Source organism: Coenobita brevimanus, chromosome 98, assembly GCF_032717465.1.
Source record: "Coenobita brevimanus isolate Jiangsu-jjx chromosome 98, ASM3271746v2, whole genome shotgun sequence".
NCBI lineage: Eukaryota > Metazoa > Arthropoda > Malacostraca > Decapoda > Coenobitidae > Coenobita > Coenobita brevimanus.
The window spans coordinates 39,378,019-39,400,888 of NC_137051.1; the positions used below are offsets into that span (position 1 = coordinate 39,378,019).

Below are 22,870 nucleotides of genomic sequence, written 5' to 3' on the forward strand. Positions count from 1 at the left end.
AAGTACATACTCCATTATAAAGGAAAAACGTAAACACCGTACTGTAATACACAATTATTTACACATTTATTCACAAAACAGTACAAAATAAAAAGATGCAGTAACTGGTGATAGCAAACACTCGCATGGTCGTATGTCCCCCAACTCACACAGTCGCACCTCCCCCGACCACTGTCAGCTATTTACTGTTTGTTGCCAGCCACCAACGCCACTCGAAGACTCACAATCTGACAAAATGATTTTTCAATCATTACACCACAAGTTAAGTTGAAATTATTAAACTTGTTACCTGACTTTTTTGCTCAGTATCACGTACTGTACGTATATATATATATATTTTTTTCCCAAGGTGTGCACCACATAAAACTTTAATTCACGTCTATAAGTACAGGAATATTTTTAGTTAATGTCTGTTTGTTATCATTTTACATACCTTTAGTTACAGAAGAGTTTCACTCAGAGACATCAGACGAGGCAGGGGAGTTAGGACTGGGATCATCAGCTGACTCGTCCTCCATGCATGAATCATCTATGCGTGGTGAGGCAGGAGAGGATGAGTTGCCAGATGTAGATGGCAGGGCAGATGCAGGGCTGCGTTGGTTTTTCTTTGAGAAAAACATAGTTATTGGAAGTTGCTCTCTTTCACGTTTCATCTCCTTCATTATTTCATGGTAGGGAGCAAACACAGCTTCCATCCCATTCTTCACTTTTAATGCCCTGTCCAGTGATGGGTCATATGACATTAGCAGGGAGATAGTATGCCTCATACTGCGAGTGATATCCCCAAGCTTTTCTAGTGTCAACGCCTGTGGTAACTCATTTATACCAGATTCCTCTTCCTCTTCATCTTTCTCTTCTTCATTGAGCAGTTCTTCCAATTCTTGAGTCGTCAGTTCTTCTCCTGCATTCCCCAGCAGTTCCTCCCGAATTTCATTTTCTTGCAGGTCAGAAAACCCTTCACCTCCGACAGTCCTCGAAAGATTTTTAATTCTTATAAGTTCAGCATCAACAGTTGGGAATCCTGCAAAGTCATTCACGACTGAAGGCCACAATTTCTTCCAACAGGAGTTGATGCAGCTAGCAGAGAGTTCCTCATGGCACTGTTGAATTAACATGATGCAGTTGGCTATGTTGAATTTCTTCCACCACATTTTGATGTTATCTCCTTCTTCTATGCCTTGTCTAATCATAGCAAAGCTTCGTGCCACGTATTTTGCCTTGAAAACAGCAATGATGCCCTGATCAAGTGGCTGAATGAGTGATGTGGTGTTCTTTGGTAGAAAAACTACCTCGATGTTAGGGTGTGCAAATTTAATTGATTCAGGGTGACCTGGGCAGTTATCTATTACCAGCAGCACTTTAAAGTCTATCCCCTTTGCCTTCAAGTATCTTTCAACCTCGGGAACAAAACAGTTATGGAACCAGTCACTGAACAATACTGCCGTCATCCACGCTTTCTTGTTGCTACGATAAAACACTGGCAGCTGATTCAAGTCTTTCCCTTTAAGTGCACGTGGTTTTTTAGCCCTGTATAGCAGCATAGGCTTGATCATATGACCAGCTGCGTTCCCACAGAATAGCAGCGATACTCTGTCCTTCTGAGCTTTAAATCCAGGTGCCTGTCTCTCCTCTCGAGATATAAAAGTTCTGCTGGGCATTTTTTTCCACCACAGCCCAGTCTCATCGGCATTGAAAACTTGTTCCGGCAGATACCCTTTGTCCTTCACTATTTTTTCAAATTCTGCTGGATACGTTTCTGCTGCCACGTGATCAGCAGAGGCTGATTCACCAGTAATCCTGAGATTGTGGAGTGAGAATCTCTTCTTAAAGTTCTCAAACCAGCCTTTGCTAGCCATAAATGTGTGCTTCCCATCTCTCTCTCCATCACTGAAATGATTGTACAAATCCTTGGCCTTTTCTCTGATCGAATTTGTGTCAACAGGAATATGTCGGCGGTTCAAATCTTCAATCCATATGTTCAGAGCCTTTTCCATTTTAATCAGAGCATTATCACGAACATGTTGTGACACCTTTGCTGACGTTGATGCACAGCTAGCAACTGCATGTCTTATTTCTTTTTCACTTTTCTTAATGTAACGCACTGTCGATTCGTTCACTCCATACTCACAACCGCATGCGGCGTAGCTCATGCCACTTCTTAGCTTGTCCAGTAACACAATTTTCTCTGCTAAGGTCATAACTTTTCTTGATCGTTTTGTCACTTTGGAGTTCTTACTGATTGTATTATTAGCCTTCAGTGAGGCTGGCTTACGTCCTGGGCCATGTGGAAATAACGTGGGAGACCAAGTGGCTTGTATTACAGCGCGGTTACTAGTGCACCAAGCAGGTGAGGCAGACAGGCGTGGACTGAGGGATGCAGGGCAGAGGGACCGCGGGAAAGGGATAGAGGGTGGCGTGAGTTTACCGCGCTACAATTGGAAACGGCGGGAATTTCAAATTTTTTGTTCTCCGTATATTCAAGGATATTTTTGAACTTATTAATGCTAAGAAAATCCGCGAGAGGGCAAAACCGTAAAAAAAAATCCGCGAAACATACGGGATTACTGTATATCATAAAAAGTCCGTGTTAACATGGGGAAGTCTGGATGTCATTTTTATCGGAATTTCGCATTTTTCGGAATGGCTTGTACCCCAATTAGTCCATTATAGTGAGGTCTTATTGTATTGGATATTGAACTGAACAGACTTGCCAAGGTATTGTTAGATACTGTAAGCTCGCAGATGGTTCCATTGGGTTTGTTTGGTAGAAAACCGTATCGGTACCACATTTTTGGCCGAGGAAGAATACAGTAATCCCCATGCTATCCGGACACCCACTTTCCGGACACCCCACTTACTACACTTACCAGACATTTTGGGCCTGGACCTTCGGAATCCAAAAATGGCCAAAAAAAGAAAAAAATCCCCCCGAAAATCTGAATTTTTTCCCAACCGTAAATTGAAATTGCCACACGGTGCTGAACAGCTGTTTACACCATGGCCCCTTCACCCTTTCCTTCCTCCCCCTTCCCCCCTCCCCTGTCAGGGTTACCATTTGGTATTTTTCATTACCAAGTGTGGGCCAATTTGGTAATGAAAAATTTGTTTGGTAATGAATCAGAATAATGCATTACCAAATGGATTTTTCACATGTATGAGGATACACAGGATGGAGATGGTGGATTGTTTGCTCTCTCTGATTAATCTGCTAGCCTACATAGTGTGAAAATAATCAACATTCTGTTATTATAAGAAGAGTGATTACATGTATTTCCACTTGTATATATAATTAGTGAAGAATAAATGCTAGCTTTACGAATTTGGTAATGAAAAGTTAATTTTGGTAATGAAAATTGAGGAGTTTGGTAATGTGGCCTTTGCGATCTGACAACTCCGTTTCCCCCTCACCAACAGTTACTGCCTAACTTCGGTCACGAGTAGATGCTTATAGCATTGGATGCCACACATGCTCGTTTTTTGTGAATAAACATTGAATAAATTGCAATACCTCGCCACTAGACCACATGGGAATTTAGAGTGTTGTGCAGTGTTAAGATATTAGAATTCAGAGTGCAAAGGATTAACTGTGGAGTGCAAACTGGCGGTTGAAACTGGCTTGGTGCAGTTAACACAATGTGCTGTGTTAAATAATTATAACTCAATGCAAAGAATTACTGTAAGTGCAGCACAACACTGGATTACTGTATGTGGTTCAAGAGCATTTTCACCACTGCCAAAGCCTTAGAGAAGGCGGTCACAGACATGCTGTAAGTACAGTACCCTGGCTGAGTTACAGTCACTTCTAATTCCTCATTCTTTGGTTCCGTTTCATTTATTTCGTGCTTTATATCCATTATTGATGTGAATAGGGTCTTAAATAGGTTTAAATAGGTGCTATGCATGTTCGGTAGGGAGTTATTTAGGTGGCTTTCAAAGTTAGGCTGGGTTAGGGTCCATAAGTAGAAGTCCAGGAGGCTGGGGCTCACTATCTGGACGGGACCACTTTCCGGACGTGCCTTTGGCTCTACTACGTCGGATAGTAGAGGGATTACTGTATACCAATTTTCTGTGGATTTGTTTGTCTTGCAGTTTATAAAAAATTCCTTGAGCTTGGGTCCCTGGGACTTCATGCCATAAATCGTGGGATTTCGTATGTTAAATTTCGTCATCATTGCCTTATAATGTTCACCTTTTTTAAGTCTATTGTATATGTTCAGCTTCCGTTTCAAGGTGAGCTTAATACACTGTAGACTAGTTTGTACTTTTGGCATCACAGAGTGTAGAAAGCACCATCTGTCATGACACAGCAACATAGCAGTGAGACTGCTTGTCTATTGACTGATTGACAACAGTAGCAGACTGTTGACTTGCAGTGGTATGGAGGGTGACCAAGCTAGAGGAAGGGAAGGGGATTAACCATGGAATGACCTTGACCAGAAGTGCCTTCATCTCACATTGCCTGACATCATCCAGTCTCACATGACACATACGTGACTGACTATCTCTTGCTGGGGCGGGCATTCACAGTGGTGCACACTGTTATATTTCTATTTACTGTATATATTTCTCAGTCCGCAAATTTTCTCGATTGTCTTATAATCCCGGTTATCTTGATACGGTATATGTGGGATTGTACTGTGTGTGTGTTTTTACTTGTGCATGCATGTGTGTGTGTGTGTGTGTGTGTGTGTGTGTGTGTGTGTGAGATCTGATTTTACATGCCAGGAACTGAAAAGTACTCTCTTTTCTCAGGTTGTGAGAGATGACATCAAAGACCTCAAGAATGAAGATTTAGATGGAGCACCATATGGATTTGTACCCTTCTGTGATTCTCGCAAAGAAATTGAAGGATTCAGGTACAAGACTGATTACTGAAGGTTGATCATACTGGAGTGATGCAGATCTTTGTCAGTTGATAATACTGAATCACTGGTTTTAAATTCCCAGTAAATATATGTTTCATTAATGACAAATCCTCATTTATAGATTATCTCATATTGACTGTTTTTCCCCTGTTGTTGAAATTATTCATTATAAGCCTTTGATTGTCATCAGTTAACTTTAACCACCTTAGAACCCCTTTATTACACCAACTCTTTCTCTCTCTTTCGATAACCCGTTCACCTAAGGATTAACTTTTTGTTCAGAAGGGAATAGACATAGCCTTCATTAATCCCTTCACTTCTTATATGGTGTCTTCAAGTTGAACAAAATTGTTTGATAAGAATAAAATGTTAATGATGTACGAAGGCTAAAAAGATTAAAAGTCATGTGTAGCAATATGATCCTCCACACCACTTAAACCTTGGATGTGTTCTGGCAAAATCCTGCTTTAAGTGATACAACTTTATGTGAGACATGCATGCCTTTGGTTTATACTGTATAATTAATAATGATGAACTTTGCTTTGAATAGGTGTTAGTTCATCAGTGACTAAAAAAAAAAAAAAAAAAGCAGCAGCTTAGTAAGTGAAACAGTCATAAAGGATGGCTGATTGTATCATAGGTTTTGGAAACAAGGGTACTGGCGAAACCACCTTGCTGGCCGAAAGTACCACATCTCTGCACTCTTTGTGGTTGACCTTAAGAAGTTCCGCCGCATTGCTGCTGGTGATCGCCTCAGGGGCCAGTATCAGGGACTCTCACAAGATCCTAACTCACTCTCCAATTTAGATCAAGTAAGTTGTCTTGCCTATCCCTGTCTTTTGTTTCGTCTCTTCATGTTTTGTGGTCCCAATCTCACCCCATCTTTTGGTGGGAAGAAAGGTCAGGGTTGATGATGATGATGTAGATGTCTTGTTGTTATGATAGTCTGATTCTGTTATAAAGTAATACAAATTCATAGTTGTTAGGAGGAAAGTTTAGCTAATTTTTCCAAGTAAAGACCAATAATGAGAGGAATTTGGACTGTGAAAGCATACCTTAATTACTCATTTCATTAACCCTTAAACCGCGGGCTTGTTTTGCTTTGACTTGCGGCTCCTGCGGGCATATTCTCACTCCGACAGACTCTCTAAAAATATTTGCCAAAAATCAGTTATTAGTCCTAGAATATTAAAATCAAATATACTTATGGCACATACCTTCAGCTTTCTCCTTGGGTGTTTGTTGACCCTTCATCGAGTACCGTAGGACTTGTGGAGACCTCTGAAGTTGGGTAACGAAGTCTCCACTTTACACTTCCCGACAACTCGTAATATGATTACCACAGCCTGATATTATCACTAGAAACACTAATCTATGATTCTCAAATAGTTTGGAATCAATACTCCCCCCAAAAAAACACTGTGAAAGCAATGAAAATACGAGGGCGTATGACCATCCCACTTCTGATCGTTCGCCGCTAGTGTTGTCTATTATTCATAAAAACACTCACAGTTTATATTTCTGTTACTACATAACACTTATATATATCTACAGTCTTCATAAGTTTCCTTCAGTAATAGTAGTTTATTGTCACTGTAGGGATTCAATTTCTTTCAGTAAAATACGTAGCATTCACTTTCTCGTCCTGTATACTAGCACTGAGAGTGAGTCACTTTCACCTTCACTCTCATAACTCATAGTATTCATACATACTAGAGTGAAACTTTCACTTTCATTACTCCTAGGTTATATACTCGTATTCTTATAATACCACTCATTTACATTTCTGTTTACGTTCTCTACTTTATTTACATTATTTACATTTCTATTTTATTTACACTGTGTTATGCAGTGTCACTTGAAGTAACTTATAAAACTATTTTCCACTGTTCACTTATATTTACATTCATTGCTTTCTTGCTATTTACACATTATTTACACTGTATTTACAATTCCACTTGCACTGTTTTACTCAATAAAAAGATCATAGTCACTCTCTATCAATTATCAGCCCTTTACCTCTTTCTACACGAGGTTTAGTAGGGGGTAAATGTCACAGGGCCCTTTGCATGGGGCTATAAAGTGGTGGAAGTTAGCAGGAGCAAATCAGACATACTCCCTCTTTCAAAGACGACAGTGAACTGATAGTGGCGGCCTCCTGCCGCCTGGCTAGGGTAGGTGCAATACTACCAACTTCAGCCCTATGAGACCTGCTAATACAGTACCCTCGCGTCCAACACGGTAATAATGTCATGCATGGGTCACGTGTTGGACTAACAATAGAGCTTATGGGGAAAAATGAATTATGTCAGCAACCCTAGGAAAAGTCACCCTAAATACCTACCATATACCTATACATATATTGGTATTATTGTAATTATAATAAATGGTACTGTGCTATGAATGATAACTAACCTTTTAGGATAGTGTTGGTGGGCTTGCTGGGAATGGAAGGTGGTATCCAAGGCTGTAGGTAGTCCTACTGGGTCCCCGGAGGATGGCTGCTGGCATCACTAGCTGGCAATGGCTGTTGCTTCTCCTCAACCTCCCTCATAAATCCTTCGAAATCACACTCAGAATCACTATCTTCGTCCACAGCCATGGAAGATCCTGCTTCTGCCTGTCCTAGCACTCTGTAATCCTCGGCAAAGGGCATGCTTCTCACACTGTTGCCAGAGCCCCGTCTCGTGACTGGAAAGTGATCGCTGTCGCTGACTCGGTAGAGAATAAGGAGAAGCAACTTTGTTTATAAACTGGTACACACGCCGATGAGAAGGGTTTCAAAACGATTGATATTTATTCTAAAATAGTAATATGTATTCAGTGTCAGGCTAAATGTTCAATGCTGTAGTACGATACATTCTCTGTTGAGTCGCCTGGGTTTTGGTCACACTGTTTTGCCCGTCGTATCCTCGGCAGGAATCCATCCAGATGAATTCCAAATGCCCGTGGTATCGTCGGCAATTTTACCATGTTACCGTTCCGATTTACCATCGTCTCCTCGGCAAACCTGGTATGAAGTGCTGTGTGATAGCCTTCGGCTGCCAGGATCTTGTCTTGGTTTTTTATTATGGTCCTCACGTTGGCTTCATTCATGTCGTAGGCTTTGGCAATGTCAACTTTCCTCTCCCCTTTCTTCTTCCTCTCGATGCTTTCTAGCTTGGTGGCCTGAGGGAGGTGCCGACGCTTCTTGGGGTTCTCAGAAGGCTTCCTAGGCATCGTGAGCAGGGTAAAATGCAGTAACAAGGGCAGAAAATGCAGCAAGAAAAAAGCACCTTCCAATGCGAATTATGCGACTGAGTGGCGCTGTGGCGGGAGAAATTTAAACAAAACATCACGTGACAGCAGAAGTGTTTTTAATTGGGCGGCATCACGATCACGTCACGATAGCAGGCGGGGAAAGCTACTTGATCAGAAGTTTTCATTGGCTTTCATCATCATGGGAATGTCCAGTATGACCGTGTTGGACTGGGGGTGATCGTGCTAGAGGTGAACTCTGCGGATTTTGCCCACTTCTCGGAGCTCTGTGCATGTTATGCTAACACACTCGTGTTGCAGTAATTAAATCGTATTAAATAATACTAATTATTTGCTCTCCGTGCTGGACGTGAATCGTGCTAGACTAACGTGTGTTGGACGCAAGGGTACTGTATATAGCAGTGAAATGATTGGCAGGAAACCAAGACAATACATAATAAATTAGGTAGTTCCAGGTGAATGTAAATATCACTTAGATTTCTCCCTTCCCTCCTTATGTGTATATTTGTTACGAAAATAGGTTATACTTCATGCGAATAAATGTGTTTGAATGGATGAGTAAATGGGGAGTGTGTCGTCCAGTCTCGGCTACCTCCCTTTCCTTGGGGGAAGCAGCCTAGGTATATAGATAGATAGATAGATTATTTGGTATAAGAATAGGGCATAGGGCTTATTTCAATGGATGAAATCAGTGGAAAATTCCAGGGAAGATTTACTTAGCGTAGGATACAGTGTGGTGGCCTGCAATAATTAGGTAGTTCCAGGTGAATGTAATTATCACTTAGGCTTCTCCCTTCCTTTCTTATATATATTTTTATTACGAAAATAGATTATACGGCATATTTCAAGGGGAAATAAACAGCGAAAATTAGCGAACGAGTGCACGTAAGGTGTTGTCAGGTGATAATTAGCCAATTCCAGGTGTATGGCACTCTCACTTACCTTATTTCTTTCTTGTATATATTATAAGAATATATTATATATATTATAAGAATAGGGCATAGGGCTTATTTCAATGGATGAAATCAGTGAAAAATTCCAGGGAAGATTTACTTAGCGTAGCACAGCCAGGCAGGCGAGAAGATAGGGTAATGGAGGGGAGGTAGGGAGGGGAGTCAAGAACGGGGAGAAATGGCTAAATTGTCAACAATAGATGGGAGTACAGATGAGATTAGGAGTGCTGACTAGTGTTGGACATTGGCAGTACTGATAGATGATACAAGCCACCACTTCAAAGCCCGGGCGAATTCAAAATAACACAGAATCACAAAAGTGTCACCCCGCAGTATGATCCCTTGCTCCCAAGCGTCACGAAAGTGACGCCCCGTGGTTAAGGGGTTAAAAAGGACCTAAGTTCAAGAGAAAATCTGAGTACTGTAATCAAGTTAACTACCTATACTGTATGATCTAAATTGACTAATTGTGCTAAATATACTATAGTGGTAAGTACATAATTTGTATTATATAAATATAAGTTAACTGTTGCCCTTAAAACAAATATGTTATATACTGTACTACATTTTACTACGTTATTTGAGTTGTTGTTAGTGCTCCATGTGATGACAGATGTGGCAGAGAAGGATGAGTTTTGGAATCAGTTGGGTGAACTGATAGGACATCCATCCATCATCCAATCCTACATTGCTCCATGAGGAATGTAGGAGCCCAGGGCTAGGCAGTTGGTCATGACATTTAAGATGAGAGTGACCAACCTCACTCATCCCTGAGTGGCATTATGTGAGCAATAAACCCCAACCACCCCTTGGATATAAACCTTCACTGGCTCAATCCGATTGGAGCACAATAATTACCTACTAATTATCTATCTATCTATCTTTAGCCTGACGCCCTAATCCCGCAAAGGGTGGCCGCAGACAAAACGCCTCCATGTCACTCTGTCACCCACCATTCGACTACCCTCCCCCCAACTCACCCCCCCCTCCCTCATATACCTCTCAACTCCATCCCTCCACCTCATCCTCGGTCTACCCCTCCCTCTCCCTCCCTCCACCTCACCTACATACACCCTCTTAGTCAGTCTTTCATTCTCCATTCTCTCCACATGTCCAAACCACCTCAGTGTATTTCTCCTAATCTTCTCAACCACATCCACATCTACCCCACACGTTCCTTCACTTCTTTATTCGTCAACCTGTCCCTCCACGTCACTCCACATGCTCCTCTCAAGTAACTCATTTCCACTGCTCTCACTCTTGACTTGTTCCCCTCTTGCAAGGTCCACGCCTCGCTTCCATACGTCAGGGTAGGGATCACAATACTATCATGCAGTGACTTCTTAACTTCCATACTCACCTCCCTATTTCTCATCACTGCATTCAGTGTACCAACAACCTTCCTTCCCTGCTATACCCTTTCATGTACTTCATCCCCCATAGTTCCATCCTTACTCATCACACTACCCAAGTACTTGAATGCACTCACACTCTCCATATCCTCACCATCCAACCTCACTGCACACTCTGTGACTTCATTCCTCTCAAACACCATAACTTTACTTTTGCTTACATTAACTTTCAGCTTCCTCCTCCTACACACTGTCCCAAATTCATTCAGCAAACCTTGCAATTCCCGTTCATCTTCACTCAACAATACTGTATCATCAGCAAACAGCAACACCGGAAGCTTCCAAATCTCACCCTCATTCATTAGGGCCAGCCCCACATCCACTGCCCTACCTTGCACCTCCTTTACAACCCCATCCATATATATATTAAACAGCCATGGAGACATCACACACCCCTGTTTCAGTCCTACATTGAGATCAAAGAACTCACTCAGCTCACCATCCACTCGCACCGTAGCCCTAGCTCCCTCGTACATACTCTTCACAGCACTCAACAATTTCCCCTCCACTCCATATATTCTTAATACCTTCCACATACCTTGCCTATCTATTCTGTCATAAGCTTTCTCCAAGTCCATGAAGGCAGCAGACACTTTCCTTCCCTTCTCTAGATACTTCTCCACTAAATATCTTAGAACAAATATCTGATCTACACACCCTTTTCCCTTCCTAAACCCCCCTTGTTCTTCTCCAACTAGCTCCTCTGTCATATGCCTAACCCTATCAATGAGTATTCTACCATATATTTTACCAGTCACACTAAGAAGGCAAATACCCCTATGGTTACCACATACTTCTCTCTCCCCTTTTCCTTTGTACAGAGGAACAATTATACCTGATTTCCAGTCCTCTGGAACCCTTCCCTCTTCCCAAGCCAATCTACACAACTTCCATATCCACTCCACAACAATCTCACCCCCATACCTAAGCATTTCACCACACACTCCATCAATTCCTGGGGCCTTTCCCAGCTTAATCTTCTTCATCGCTTCCACTACTTCCGCCCTACTGATCTCTTCCTCCCTCCTCTCATCTCTTCTTCTCCCAGCCATTCCCCAACCACTTATACTCACACTGCTCTCACTCTCTACATTCAACAAATCCTCAAAGTGCTCCTTCCATCTCCTCAGTTTCTCTCTCTTCTCCACCAACAATCTATTATTCCTATCTTTTACTTTCCTACTATTTCCCCTTTCACACTGCCTTACTTTCTTTACCTCCTTCCAAAACAATTTCTTACTCTCCCTCCATTTCACACTCAGATTCCTCCCAAACTCTTCATCCACTTTCTTCTTACTCTCCTTCACCAGTCTCTTAACCACCCTTCTCCTGCTCACATATACCTCTCTCTTCTCTCTCTCATCTTTTCCCCTACCTCTACTCGCCAACCAATCACTATATGCCTTCTTCTTTTGTTCCACAGCTCGTTTCACCTCATCATTCCACCATGCTGTCCCTTGCACACCCTTGCATCTCCTCCTCACTCCACAAACCGCCTCACACGCTGTGCCTATCTCTTCCGTGAATATCTTACATACGTCTTCCACCCCTTCCATCTGCTCTAGCTCATACCTTCCCAATCTTTCTTCCACTATGCTCTTATACTCTGTCATTTTCTCACTATCTTGCAATTTCTCCACTCTTCTCACAGGAGCTGCTTCCTCCTGTCTTCCCCTTCGTCTCCTCAACCACTTTCTTTGCAGCTCTACCTTGGCCATCACTAAGTGATGGTCCGAGACTCCATTCCCCCACCCTCTCCACACTCTTGCATCCAACACTTGTCTTCTCATTTGCTCATCCACACACACGTAGTCTATCATTGCCTTTCGTTCAACAAGTTCACCATCCATCCTCCTCATTACTCTCCATGTATACCGGTGGATCATCTTATGCCGAAAGTAGGTGTTGGCTATTGCCAACCCCTTACAGGCACAGATGTCCACCAAAGCACTACCATTCCCATCTACTTCAGCTGGCACACCCCACTGACCAACCACTCCATCCACTCGTACATTCCCAACTTTGCCATTCATGTCTCCAATCAACATCACTCTCTCGCTCCTCTCAAACTTGTCCATACATGCTTCTACTCTCGCCCAAAACTCATCTTTCACTCTTTCCACTCGATCCTCTGTTGGAGCATACACACATACAATCGCCCATGCTTGTATACCTACCTTCATCCTCACCCATACAATCCTTGCATCCACTGTTCCATACTCTCTTATATTCTCCTTCCACTTCTTGCTTATCATCAGACATACTCCCTCTCTTGCCCTCTCATTCTCATTGACTCCTGCACATATACCTACACCATATTCCCATTCTCTCACCCTTTCACCTTTCCATTTAGTTTCAGTCAATCCACATATATCCACTTTTGCATCCTCAAGCACCTGAACAATCTCTCTCTCTTTCACTTCATCATTCACTCCTCTCACATTCCATGTTCCCACCCTAAGAATGTCCTTTGTCCGGTCCTTAGTCGTCAACGTATGGTCCGTCCGGGTCCGAGGCGCTTTATTCGCTTTTTTAGTTGGTTCTTTTTACGGGGTGGGGCACTAACCCACCACCAACCCTTTTAGTCGCCTCGTACGACAAGCAGGGATACTGGGGGAGTATTCTTGAAACCCCCCTACCCCCAGGGGGTAAAAGTACAATAGAAGGTTAATATACTTTGTCATGGGTGGATAGGACATTTACTAAGGAATTAGTGAGTGGCTGTAATAGGGGATCTGAATGGAGGAGGTGGTGCAGGTTCCTTTGAGTGATGTATTGGGTAGCCTTTGGTGTGCTAGGAAACTGTAATGGAGAGTATCAGTTGTGTGAGTAAGAGAGTAAGTTATGCATAAATAATTTATATTTGTAGAACAAATGGGTACTTACATGTACAGACACTATATATGGTATAAAAGCCAAAAACCCAGTTGAAAGTATGATTGAAGAAGGTAGGCTCCTTGGGTGTGTTGAAGATATGAGAGTTGAGAGAGGTTGATGTGGTTTGCCTGACCAAGTACTACTTACATATTGACTGGAAAAAAAAAAAAAAAAAAATGTGGGTTGCATACACAGAGTATTTGGTTAGGATTGCTAAAGCTGTGTGCATTGTTCCAAGGGTGTCGACTGGTAAGTAAAGAACAGCTTGGTAGAATATGGAGGTAGAAAGAGATGTGGAAGAGGAAGGGAGGAAGTGGTGGTGGTGGATACAATAAATAAGTTCATGTGAAAGGGAGATAGAGATATGTTGAAAATTGTTTTTAAAGAGGCTAGTTAAGAGAAAATAAAGAGTAAGTGATGACTCTGGAAGCAGAGTGAATGATTAGATCTTGAGATCCAGACAAATGTATAATTATCCACCAGTGTGAAAATACAAAATTTCCATGTAAAGAGGTTATTAAAGAGGAAAACAAAGAGTAAGTGATGAGTTTAGAAGCTGAATGAATTATTAGGTCATGAAGTACTGACAAATATTTAATTATCTTCCAGTGTAAAAATACAAAATTTCCACCTTACGGCTTGGTTTTGGATACTGTATAAACAATTATTTAACATAAAAGTTTGGTGAAAAGAACAAGAACCATCATTTATCGTCTTTGCAATAATGAAATCACAATCCGAAAAGCACACCTAGAGCAGAATCTAAGGTCCAGAATAAAGAATTCCATGATTGCATGGGTAGTTCCCTAATCATGAAGAAGTAGGAAATTGACCATCACCAAACCGGAGAGTTTTGACAAGTCTTGGAAAGTTTTTATGAAATTATTGAGATTTTATCGTTTCTGTAGGGCATGTATGATGATAGAAACCTGATTGATTAGAGTATTATCTCTACTATGTGTGTTATTCCTCAGGATCTTCCAAACAATATGGTTCATCAAGTTCGAATCAAGTCACTCCCCCAGGACTGGCTGTGGTGTGAATCTTGGTGTGATGATGAATCTAAGAAAACTGCAAAGATTATTGACTTGGTAAGTATGAACAGAGATTGTTTAAGTAACTATCTCTCAAATTAAAAGTGTGTGTGTGTTTACATATATTGTTTGGCATATTATTACATTTACTGTACTGTACTGTGTTGTTAAATGACATATTAGGTTGATTTGGAGTATGTGTATAGCATTAGATTACCTTGACAGTACAGTAAATAAGATTGGTAAGACAGTATGGATGATTTGTTCCTGTGGTATGGAACCAAGATTTTTGAAAACCTGAATGATCAGTGAAAGGATATGTAATGTATTCTACTTGGCATTATGTTAATAGCTCTATAGTTTGTGCGTTTTCTTGTTCCTGTTGCTGGATCATTTTGATAATGATCGTAATGTTCCTAACAAGATTGGTAGCCTAAGATGGATTAGGAATCAGGGGTGTTATGTAAGTAAAACATGATCATTGCTAGAAGGATGATGTCTGTCTGGAAGGTTGGGGAAATGAGATACCTGGCTGCATTTGTATTTACTTTGAGGGATGGTTGAGCAAATGGATGAGTATATAGACAAAATGAGAGTTCAGGTACTAATTATCTTAACTCCCTAAGTAAGAGGATATCTTTTGTTTGTTTTTTTTTGCTGTATAACAGTTTTATTCAACTTAGGAAGGATTTCCAGTAGCAAGTGTTATTGAAGGCTATATCTGACTTTTGTAGTTCTAAAACTCTCTTCCAAACCAAATAAAATAATCTAAAAATAGCATAGGAAAAAATATGTAATGGGATGAGTTAATACTGCTAAGAAAAATATACAGTATGATGTTGAAGTGGCATGTGGCAGATGGGGACATCCATCATCTATTCACTCACTGTAGTGCTGCTGAAGTGTTGCTTTGCTGAGTGGCAGATCAGTTGGTTTCCTGCAACCCAGGACACAGTTTACTACATGGATGGTAAGTTTGTAACCAATCTCTGAGGTAGAGGAGAAAGAATATTTCCCCTTCCAGTTCCTGTGGGCCCAAGGGCAAAATGAGAGAGTGTCAGATATTAAATTCCGTCTCTCTTAGTTCTAAATCCATGAAAAAGATTCAGAAAGCCTCTTTCTGGGCCCAACCTTACATCATCCTAAGGGAGGGAATAAAGGTCAGGATTATTTTGATGATTGAAGAAGGTTGCAGGTAACGAACTCATGGTGAATATGGGTTTGACTAACAGAGTGCTAAAAGTTAAGCTGATATGAGTAAGATTAGAGAGATAGCAAGAATAAGGAGTCAAGATGAAAGGACACAAGGCTGAGTGTTGGGAAGGATTAGTGTCGAGTAATAGCAGAAAATGTTTGTAGGTATATCTTGTCTCATATACAGTTGATGAACCTGAGGAAGATGTTAAATACTGTAAATAGAACTCGGCCATAAAAAGCCTGTATTAACCCCTTCAGTTCTGTGATGTAGATTCTCTCTCTCTCTCTCTCTCTCGATAACCTGTTCACCTAAGGATTAACCGTTTGTGCTGAAGGGAATAGACATAGCCTTCAATAACCTCTTCAAGTAGCAGCAAGAATACAGTAAAAACTGTATTTGTGTTTTGAAGTGGTTAATGATTATTTTATGCACAACACTGGATATTGTGTTTCATACAATTTATCATGAAGAAAAATTATCCAGGTAAATAAGTACAATGCTTAGAGAATTTTAAATTATTTATGTGCAGTACTCATGTCAATCTAGTAATGTAATTAATATTATATTCCTCAGCAAAAGTTTGCCATTTACTTATTTTCTGATGTTTGCATTCAGTGTAATAACCCCATGACTAAGGAGGCCAAATTGGATGCGGCTCAGAGGATAATACCAGAGTGGACCTCCTATGATAATGAGATAAAAGCTGTTATACAAGACCTAAAGCAAAATAAAACCATGCACTCGCAAGGTATGTATGTACTGTGTATGTTTGTGTTTTCTAGTGTAATCTTTTATTATTGATTAGTAGGTATTATGCTGTTGCGTCTTTGGCAGCATCTCTGTACAGTCCCTTAACCCTGAAGCTGGTTTGTAGGACCTCATCCAAGGTCCTTTTGGTCCACTTCTCTTCATCTAGTTTTCATCCTCCACATTCTTTACATGTCCAGACCACCGTGACCTAACTTTATACATCACCAGCGCATTCAGTTCCTAGTTCATCTTTAAACTGCTTATTCACATTTCTTCTTTTGTAGTTCTGTCATTCAGGGAAACACTACTCATTTATCAGTGCATCTGTATCTCTCTACACTCTGAAAGATGGGCATCATCAGCCTCAACAGCTTTAAATTTCAGTACCATTAAAGCATTAAATTTTGCACACTTGCAGTATACAGTTTCCCCAGAGTTTTCTCAGAGCTTACTACTCCCCTTGCATCCACTCCCTTTACTAGCAGTGGAACAAGGCATAACTCCCCTCCCCAAAACAGTTCATATCACATAGATAGGATTTTTCCACCTGCACCCCCACTTCCCTGTCAGCAGCTTACCAACTTCATCTCTGTTATTATTTATCCCTTTGGACATGTTATCAAGATGAAATACATTAAAACACTTTGGGATGCACTGTGCATGTGAAGGAGTTAACCTGAAAGTCATCATCATTCTGTGGCAGTCATTAGCAAACAGTGCCAGAGACCTGCCGTCTTCCTGGTTAAGTCCAAAGGATCGCCAGGTTAGCCTTGAGGAAAGCCAAGGTTAGGCAGGAAAAATGCCAAGGAGAGTCTTGAGGGATTTTCAGGTCGTAGTTAGTTTGGAAGTTTCTTTTAACTCCTGAGCACAAGGACACAATTTGTATTTTATTCTGGTTAATGACAGACAGGTATATTCAGTTTAGGAGAGACCCCTTGGAGTGAAACATGAGGATATCCTTTGCAGTTTATTCTTGCCGAACTGTTGTATTCTGCTTTGGACAGATCTCAGGTGAAGTGGTTAAATACCTAACTTCGAGGACAGTGAGACACCAATTTATATGTACTACTGTTCCACTCATAGTAAGGCTTAAATCAGCCTGTTAACAATTTTCCACAAAAAGGAGAGAGCAAAAGGTGGTGTAAACTGGCACAGGTAATGGTTCGTTTGGTTATGTGAAACAAAGTTTTTTACTTACTGTAACACTCCCTCTTCTTTCTTTCTTTCCCTCATTCTTTCCTCTTTGTTCTGCCTGTGGGTGACTCTACACTGAGTGACAAGCCAAATGGTTTCCTGTACATCAGGAAACCATTTACTATGCTGGATGGTAACCATATAACCAAATTTTGGCACCTGGTGGTTTATTGGGTAATTCTGGCACTCCAACTGGATTGTGCTGGTAAAGGTTTATATCCATGGGGTGGTTGGGGTTTATTGCTCATGTAATGCCACTCAGGGATGAGTGAGGCTGGCCTCTGTCATCATAAATGTCAGGATCAACTTGCCTAGCCCCAGGCTCCTACGCACCTCATCGGGCAACGTAAGATTGGATGATGGGTGGATGGATAAACAGCTGGCTTTCACACACCTGACACTGACAAGCAGCAGTAGTATACAGTACATGTTCAAGCCATGTTTTATGAGTTATGAAGGACATCTTTTTGGGGATAACAAGGAACACAACTTTCTGTCTCTTAAGAAGTGATCCTCTACCACCGAATGCTTTATGCATAGGTGTAGGTGTGGAAGGCTTTTGGTGTTTGGGGTGAGAAGTGCATGTGGAAACTGCTGGGGTGAAAAGTGCATGTGGAAACTGCTGTAATGTCCGTGTTTGCAAGTCAGAGTTTGCATACTTTTGAGGGAACCTTGACCAGCTGCAAACATGTAAACACATGAAAATACATTATACAGAAACCCTCATAGATGTCCACCTTGGGTGAGACAGAAGCCAGATCAGGAGAGTTGGTAGGCTTTAGCAACTCCACCAGAAGCTCCAAGCAAAATGACTAAAGTCTCATAATTTTACCTTGAATGTGAGAGCTGTGCAGATCATATCAGTCTTAAGTACAGAAGGTGAATCCTAGTTTTTGGTCAGCATACTCATCTTGTACGTGTAGATGTGTTTCACACAAAGCCTGCCACCTCTTGATAGTCAGTCATCAGGCAGAGACTGAATTGTCTGTTTGTGTTCCAACAGTTATTGAATACCGTAGCATTAGTAGTTGCATATGTATTTAAGGTCAGTAATTTAATACTGATCACCATTACATCCTGCTGTGGCTCTGTATGTACAGTAGTATACAGTAAAATCTCGATTTAACAGCATTCATTCTAACGGCAACCCCAAACTAACGGCACAAATCACCCAAGGGAGATTTGTGCAAAAAAAAATTTTAAATTCCCCAAAAATAGGTAAAAATTAGAAAGAAATTCAAATATGGCAGGTGCCTCGTGCATCTTGATCATCTGTTTGCAGTTTCCCGCTAACTGGGTATGTTTATGTACCATACCTACCTGCTTTCTTTTGTTCAAAACATAAATTTTTTTTATTGATTTTGTATGTCTTCACATGTTTATATGCTTAAAAATGTGTTAAAAATGTGTTAGCGTGAGTTCCGGGGGTATCGATAAATAACATTGAGCCTCCTGACTGAATGTAAAAAAAATATTTGCACATTATGAAGGTTCATGTTAAACCATAAGCCACATTTCTTTAAATAAGGTGTCTCATAACTGACACCTCGTGAGAAGGAATATTGATGAGCATTTGACTCTCACCTATGAATTTATGCGAGAAAGTAGATACACTATCGTGGTGCAAGCCCCAATCTAACGGAATTTCATTTTTTCCGTCATGCTCAGTGCACCCTAGGATGCTGTTAAATTGAGGTTTTACTGTATATAGAAAGATACCTCTAAATACAGTAATCCCCGTACTATCCGGACACCCACTTTCCGGACATCCCCACTTACTGGACATTATCGTCCTGGTATCCAATATTCCCAAAATGGTCCGAAAACCACAAAAAATTCGAAAAAAATCCGACTTTTTCCAGCTCGTAATTTGAACTTGGCGCACGCGGCGCGGGACAGCTTTGTTATGGTGTGTCATTCCTCCGATGTCTGCTAGAGCGCCCCTGCATCCTCCCCACGTACCGCCTGTCTCTTGTCACGAGTGCACGATCGTCATCATGGCTGCCCACGTGCTCGCTTTTGTGGTGGTGCCTTACCTGCTGCAGGCTCTCCTTTTGCTCTCGTGCCTCTCCTTCGTGTGTGTAAAGATGGCCCCGCCGCCTGAGAAGAGGAAGAGAGTGGTTTTGACTCTGGAGAAGAAGAGGGAGATATTGGAGAAAGTGGATGTGGGATGGTCTTCGTCACGCATCCTTCGTGAGTTCAACCTGGCCCGATCTACTTTGATATTAAGAGATCCCGAGACAAACTCATGCAGTACACGGCTGACTTCTCATCGAAAAGCAAACGCAACGTGGAGAGGAAGATGATGTTTACTCCCAAGTTTGCTGAAGTCGACCGCTCCACGTTGATTTGGTCTCGACAGGAATGTGCTGCTGGTGTGATGGTGCATGGGACAGAGCTGAAGGCTGCTGCTGAGAAGTTCGCAAGGCTTCACGACGTCCCAGACTTCAAGGCATCCGAGGGTTGGCTTTTCACGTTCAAGTTACGACATGGCCTTACCAACCGTAAGTCTCATGGCGAAGCTTTGGATGCCAACGAGGATGGAGTAGACGAGTTTCGGCACAAGGTGAAGTGCTTGATCGACAGGGAGGGCCTCACTTTCGGTCAAGTCTACAACGCTGACGAAACTGGTTTATTCTATTGCTCTTTACCTACGAACACTCTAGCCAAGGAGACGGAGAAGCGTGTACCTGACCGCAAGCTCTCCTAGCAAATGATATCTGCTTTGTGTTGTGCTAGTGCTAACAGCATGCACCGGCTTAAGCCCGTTATTGTTGACCATGCAAAGCAGCCTCGGTGTCTTCGTGGGGTGATGGATGTCCTTCCTGTCGTTTGGTACCATTCCTTGAGGGCATGGTTCACAGCCCACATCTTCAAAGACTGGTTCCACCGCCATTTCGTCAAGGAGGTCATACATTACCAGACAGAGAAACTGGGAATCCCACGCGACCAGGTAAAGGCCCTCCTTCTCATCGACAATGCACCTGCCCACCCGTGCGACAAGGACTTGGTGGCTGAGAATGCCCGCATTAGGTGCATGTTTCTGCCACCTAATACTACTGCTCTCATCCAACCAATGGACCAAGGAGTGATCGTGGCAACGAAGCGGCTATACCGACAGAAGTTCTTGGACGAGATGATGGTTGTTCTCGAGGACGAGGACGAGCGCAGGGAGGGATGGGACACGCGAGGCCAGCGGACTTTGGAAAACCTTCGCCGCTACAACATCAAGTCTGCCATTTACAACTGGGCCAGTGCATGGAAGGAAGTCCCTGTCAAGACTAGAAAATGGTTGGTCTTGTCTGCTTGTCGGAACGGATGTGGAGCACTGTTTCCTAGGTTTTGACATGGATGACTTCCATGCACGTCTACGTGCGCATGGGGACGATGTTGATGTGGACAAAGTGCGTGAGTGGTTGGATGACGATGAAGGCTATCCTGGGTAACAGACCCTGTCTGATATCAAGATCGCATCTTCAGTTGCAGGTGTCAGTACCCAGCTTGAAGATTCCGAAGAGGACGGCGACGATGATGCGGACTCCTCTCAGCATGACACTACTCCAGCCATCCCCAAGCTGAGCGCACTCCGGGAACACCTAGAGTTCGTTCTGGACTACCTGGAACACCCGGACTGCGACAGGGAGATGGGGCCCTTGGGACTTGTGGAGGAAGTGCGTGCTTTCAGGCAGCGCATCATTAATCGTCAGAATCGTTGTTCCTTGCGTCAGTCAACGATTGACAGCTTTTTCAGACCTGTGACCCTCGCTGTGCCCAGCCCTGGCTCCACTCTGTTGCCTCCCCAAGACAGGCCCTCATGCTCCGAGCCACAGCCCAGCACATCAGCCACGGTGGAGTCACCGCTTGACATGAGTTTGTGCCTATCTTCAGAGTCGTCTGCAGTGGGTACGCCATCACCACGACCCAGTGACGCACCCCTAGGTCACCTGCATGTGCTACTTTCAGACTCTGACAGTGATAAGATGCCAAGACCTTCTCCACTAGACCACATGGGAATTTACAGTGTTGTGTAGTGATAAAAAACAGTGCATAGTGTTAAGGAATTTGAGTTCCGAGTGAAAAGACAAAGATTTAATGGACTGTAAATGTAACGTACATTAACGAGTGTGTTTTGTTTAGAAAATGGTTTCAAGAGTGGAAAGACTTAAAGTGCAGAGTGCACCACTTATTTCATTAAGGTACAATGGAGCACAAGTAAGACAAGAGTGCGCAGTGTTAAGAGAATGGAATTCTGTGTGCAAATGACTAAGTTCTGTGCAAGACTTCATGAACAGTGTACTGCAAGTGCTTCAGGAAATCCTTCTTACTGTCAGAGTCTGAGAGGAGATTCATCGAGATGGCCAGGGACTTGCTGTAGTACCCAGAATGTTTCATATTGTACTGTACTGTATTTTCCATACTGTACTTACCTCTAACACCTCATTTCACTCTTTTATGTCCCTTATTGGTGTGAATAGGGTATTAGGTGCTATGCATGTGCAGTAGGGAGGTATTTCTCTGAGTTAGGGTCCATAAGTACCAGTCCAGGAGCCAGGGACTTGTTCTAAGTACCCAGAATGTTTAATATTGTATAAACTCACCTCTAAACCCTAATTTTATAGTTCTTTTGCATTTATTTCAGTCTTTTATATCCCTTATTGGTGTGATTTGGGTCTTAACCCCTCTGTGAGGCAATTCAGAATCCGCAGACATGCCCCGGGAGGCAAAAGTTTCGGGAAATTTGACATGTCATATTTTTATGATTTATGTGTTTGGGATGATGGATAATGATGAAATATCAATAAAAATAATAAAATAAATATATTTTACCTACCCATTACTGAAATTACAGCTGATGAAGCTGATGAATGCAGTATGGGTAATCCATGAGGATGCCGCAGAAAGTAAACAAACAACTTTTTTCTATCTGGTGTTTTCACTTATAGCTTGAACAGAACATTCTTTCCTTATTAGAAAAACTTATTTCTTGCTTCTATGTACAATTATTTTCAAAACAGAACTTGTTTCCATATTCAAAAAATTGTAATTTCAACTTCTGAACTTTACTAATCTACCAGTAATTAGAACAGAACTTATTTCCTCTCATTCAACAAAACTTTTCTTCTTCTTATAGTTTGAACAGAACATTCTTTTCTTATTAGAAAAACTTATTTCTTGTACCAAATAATCAAGAATTTCACCATCAAAAAACAGGAGAAAATACTCCATTTCAGAACTGTTTTTGTCTACTCCAGCAGCCCTTGTCACTCCACTGTGAGTTGCATCAAATCTATAGCAATTTGGTATGAATCTATCACCATTTGCCCAGATA

The 22,870-nt window shown here is 41.9% G+C and overlaps 1 protein-coding gene across 2 annotated transcripts in view; it reads left to right on the forward strand.

Moving 5' to 3' along the window:
• Positions 1-22,870, forward strand: part of Uggt (UDP-glucose-glycoprotein glucosyltransferase) — a 188,732-nt gene that overhangs the window by 155,645 nt on the left and 10,217 nt on the right. For both annotated transcript variants that reach the window (XM_080283702.1, XM_080283701.1), the window contains exons 23-26: positions 4,753-4,856; positions 5,506-5,677; positions 14,340-14,456; positions 16,213-16,345. In XM_080283702.1, the coding sequence (XP_080139828.1) occupies positions 4,753-4,856; positions 5,506-5,677; positions 14,340-14,456; positions 16,213-16,345 (526 nt within the window). The remainder of the gene's footprint in view (positions 1-4,752; positions 4,857-5,505; positions 5,678-14,339; positions 14,457-16,212; positions 16,346-22,870) is intronic.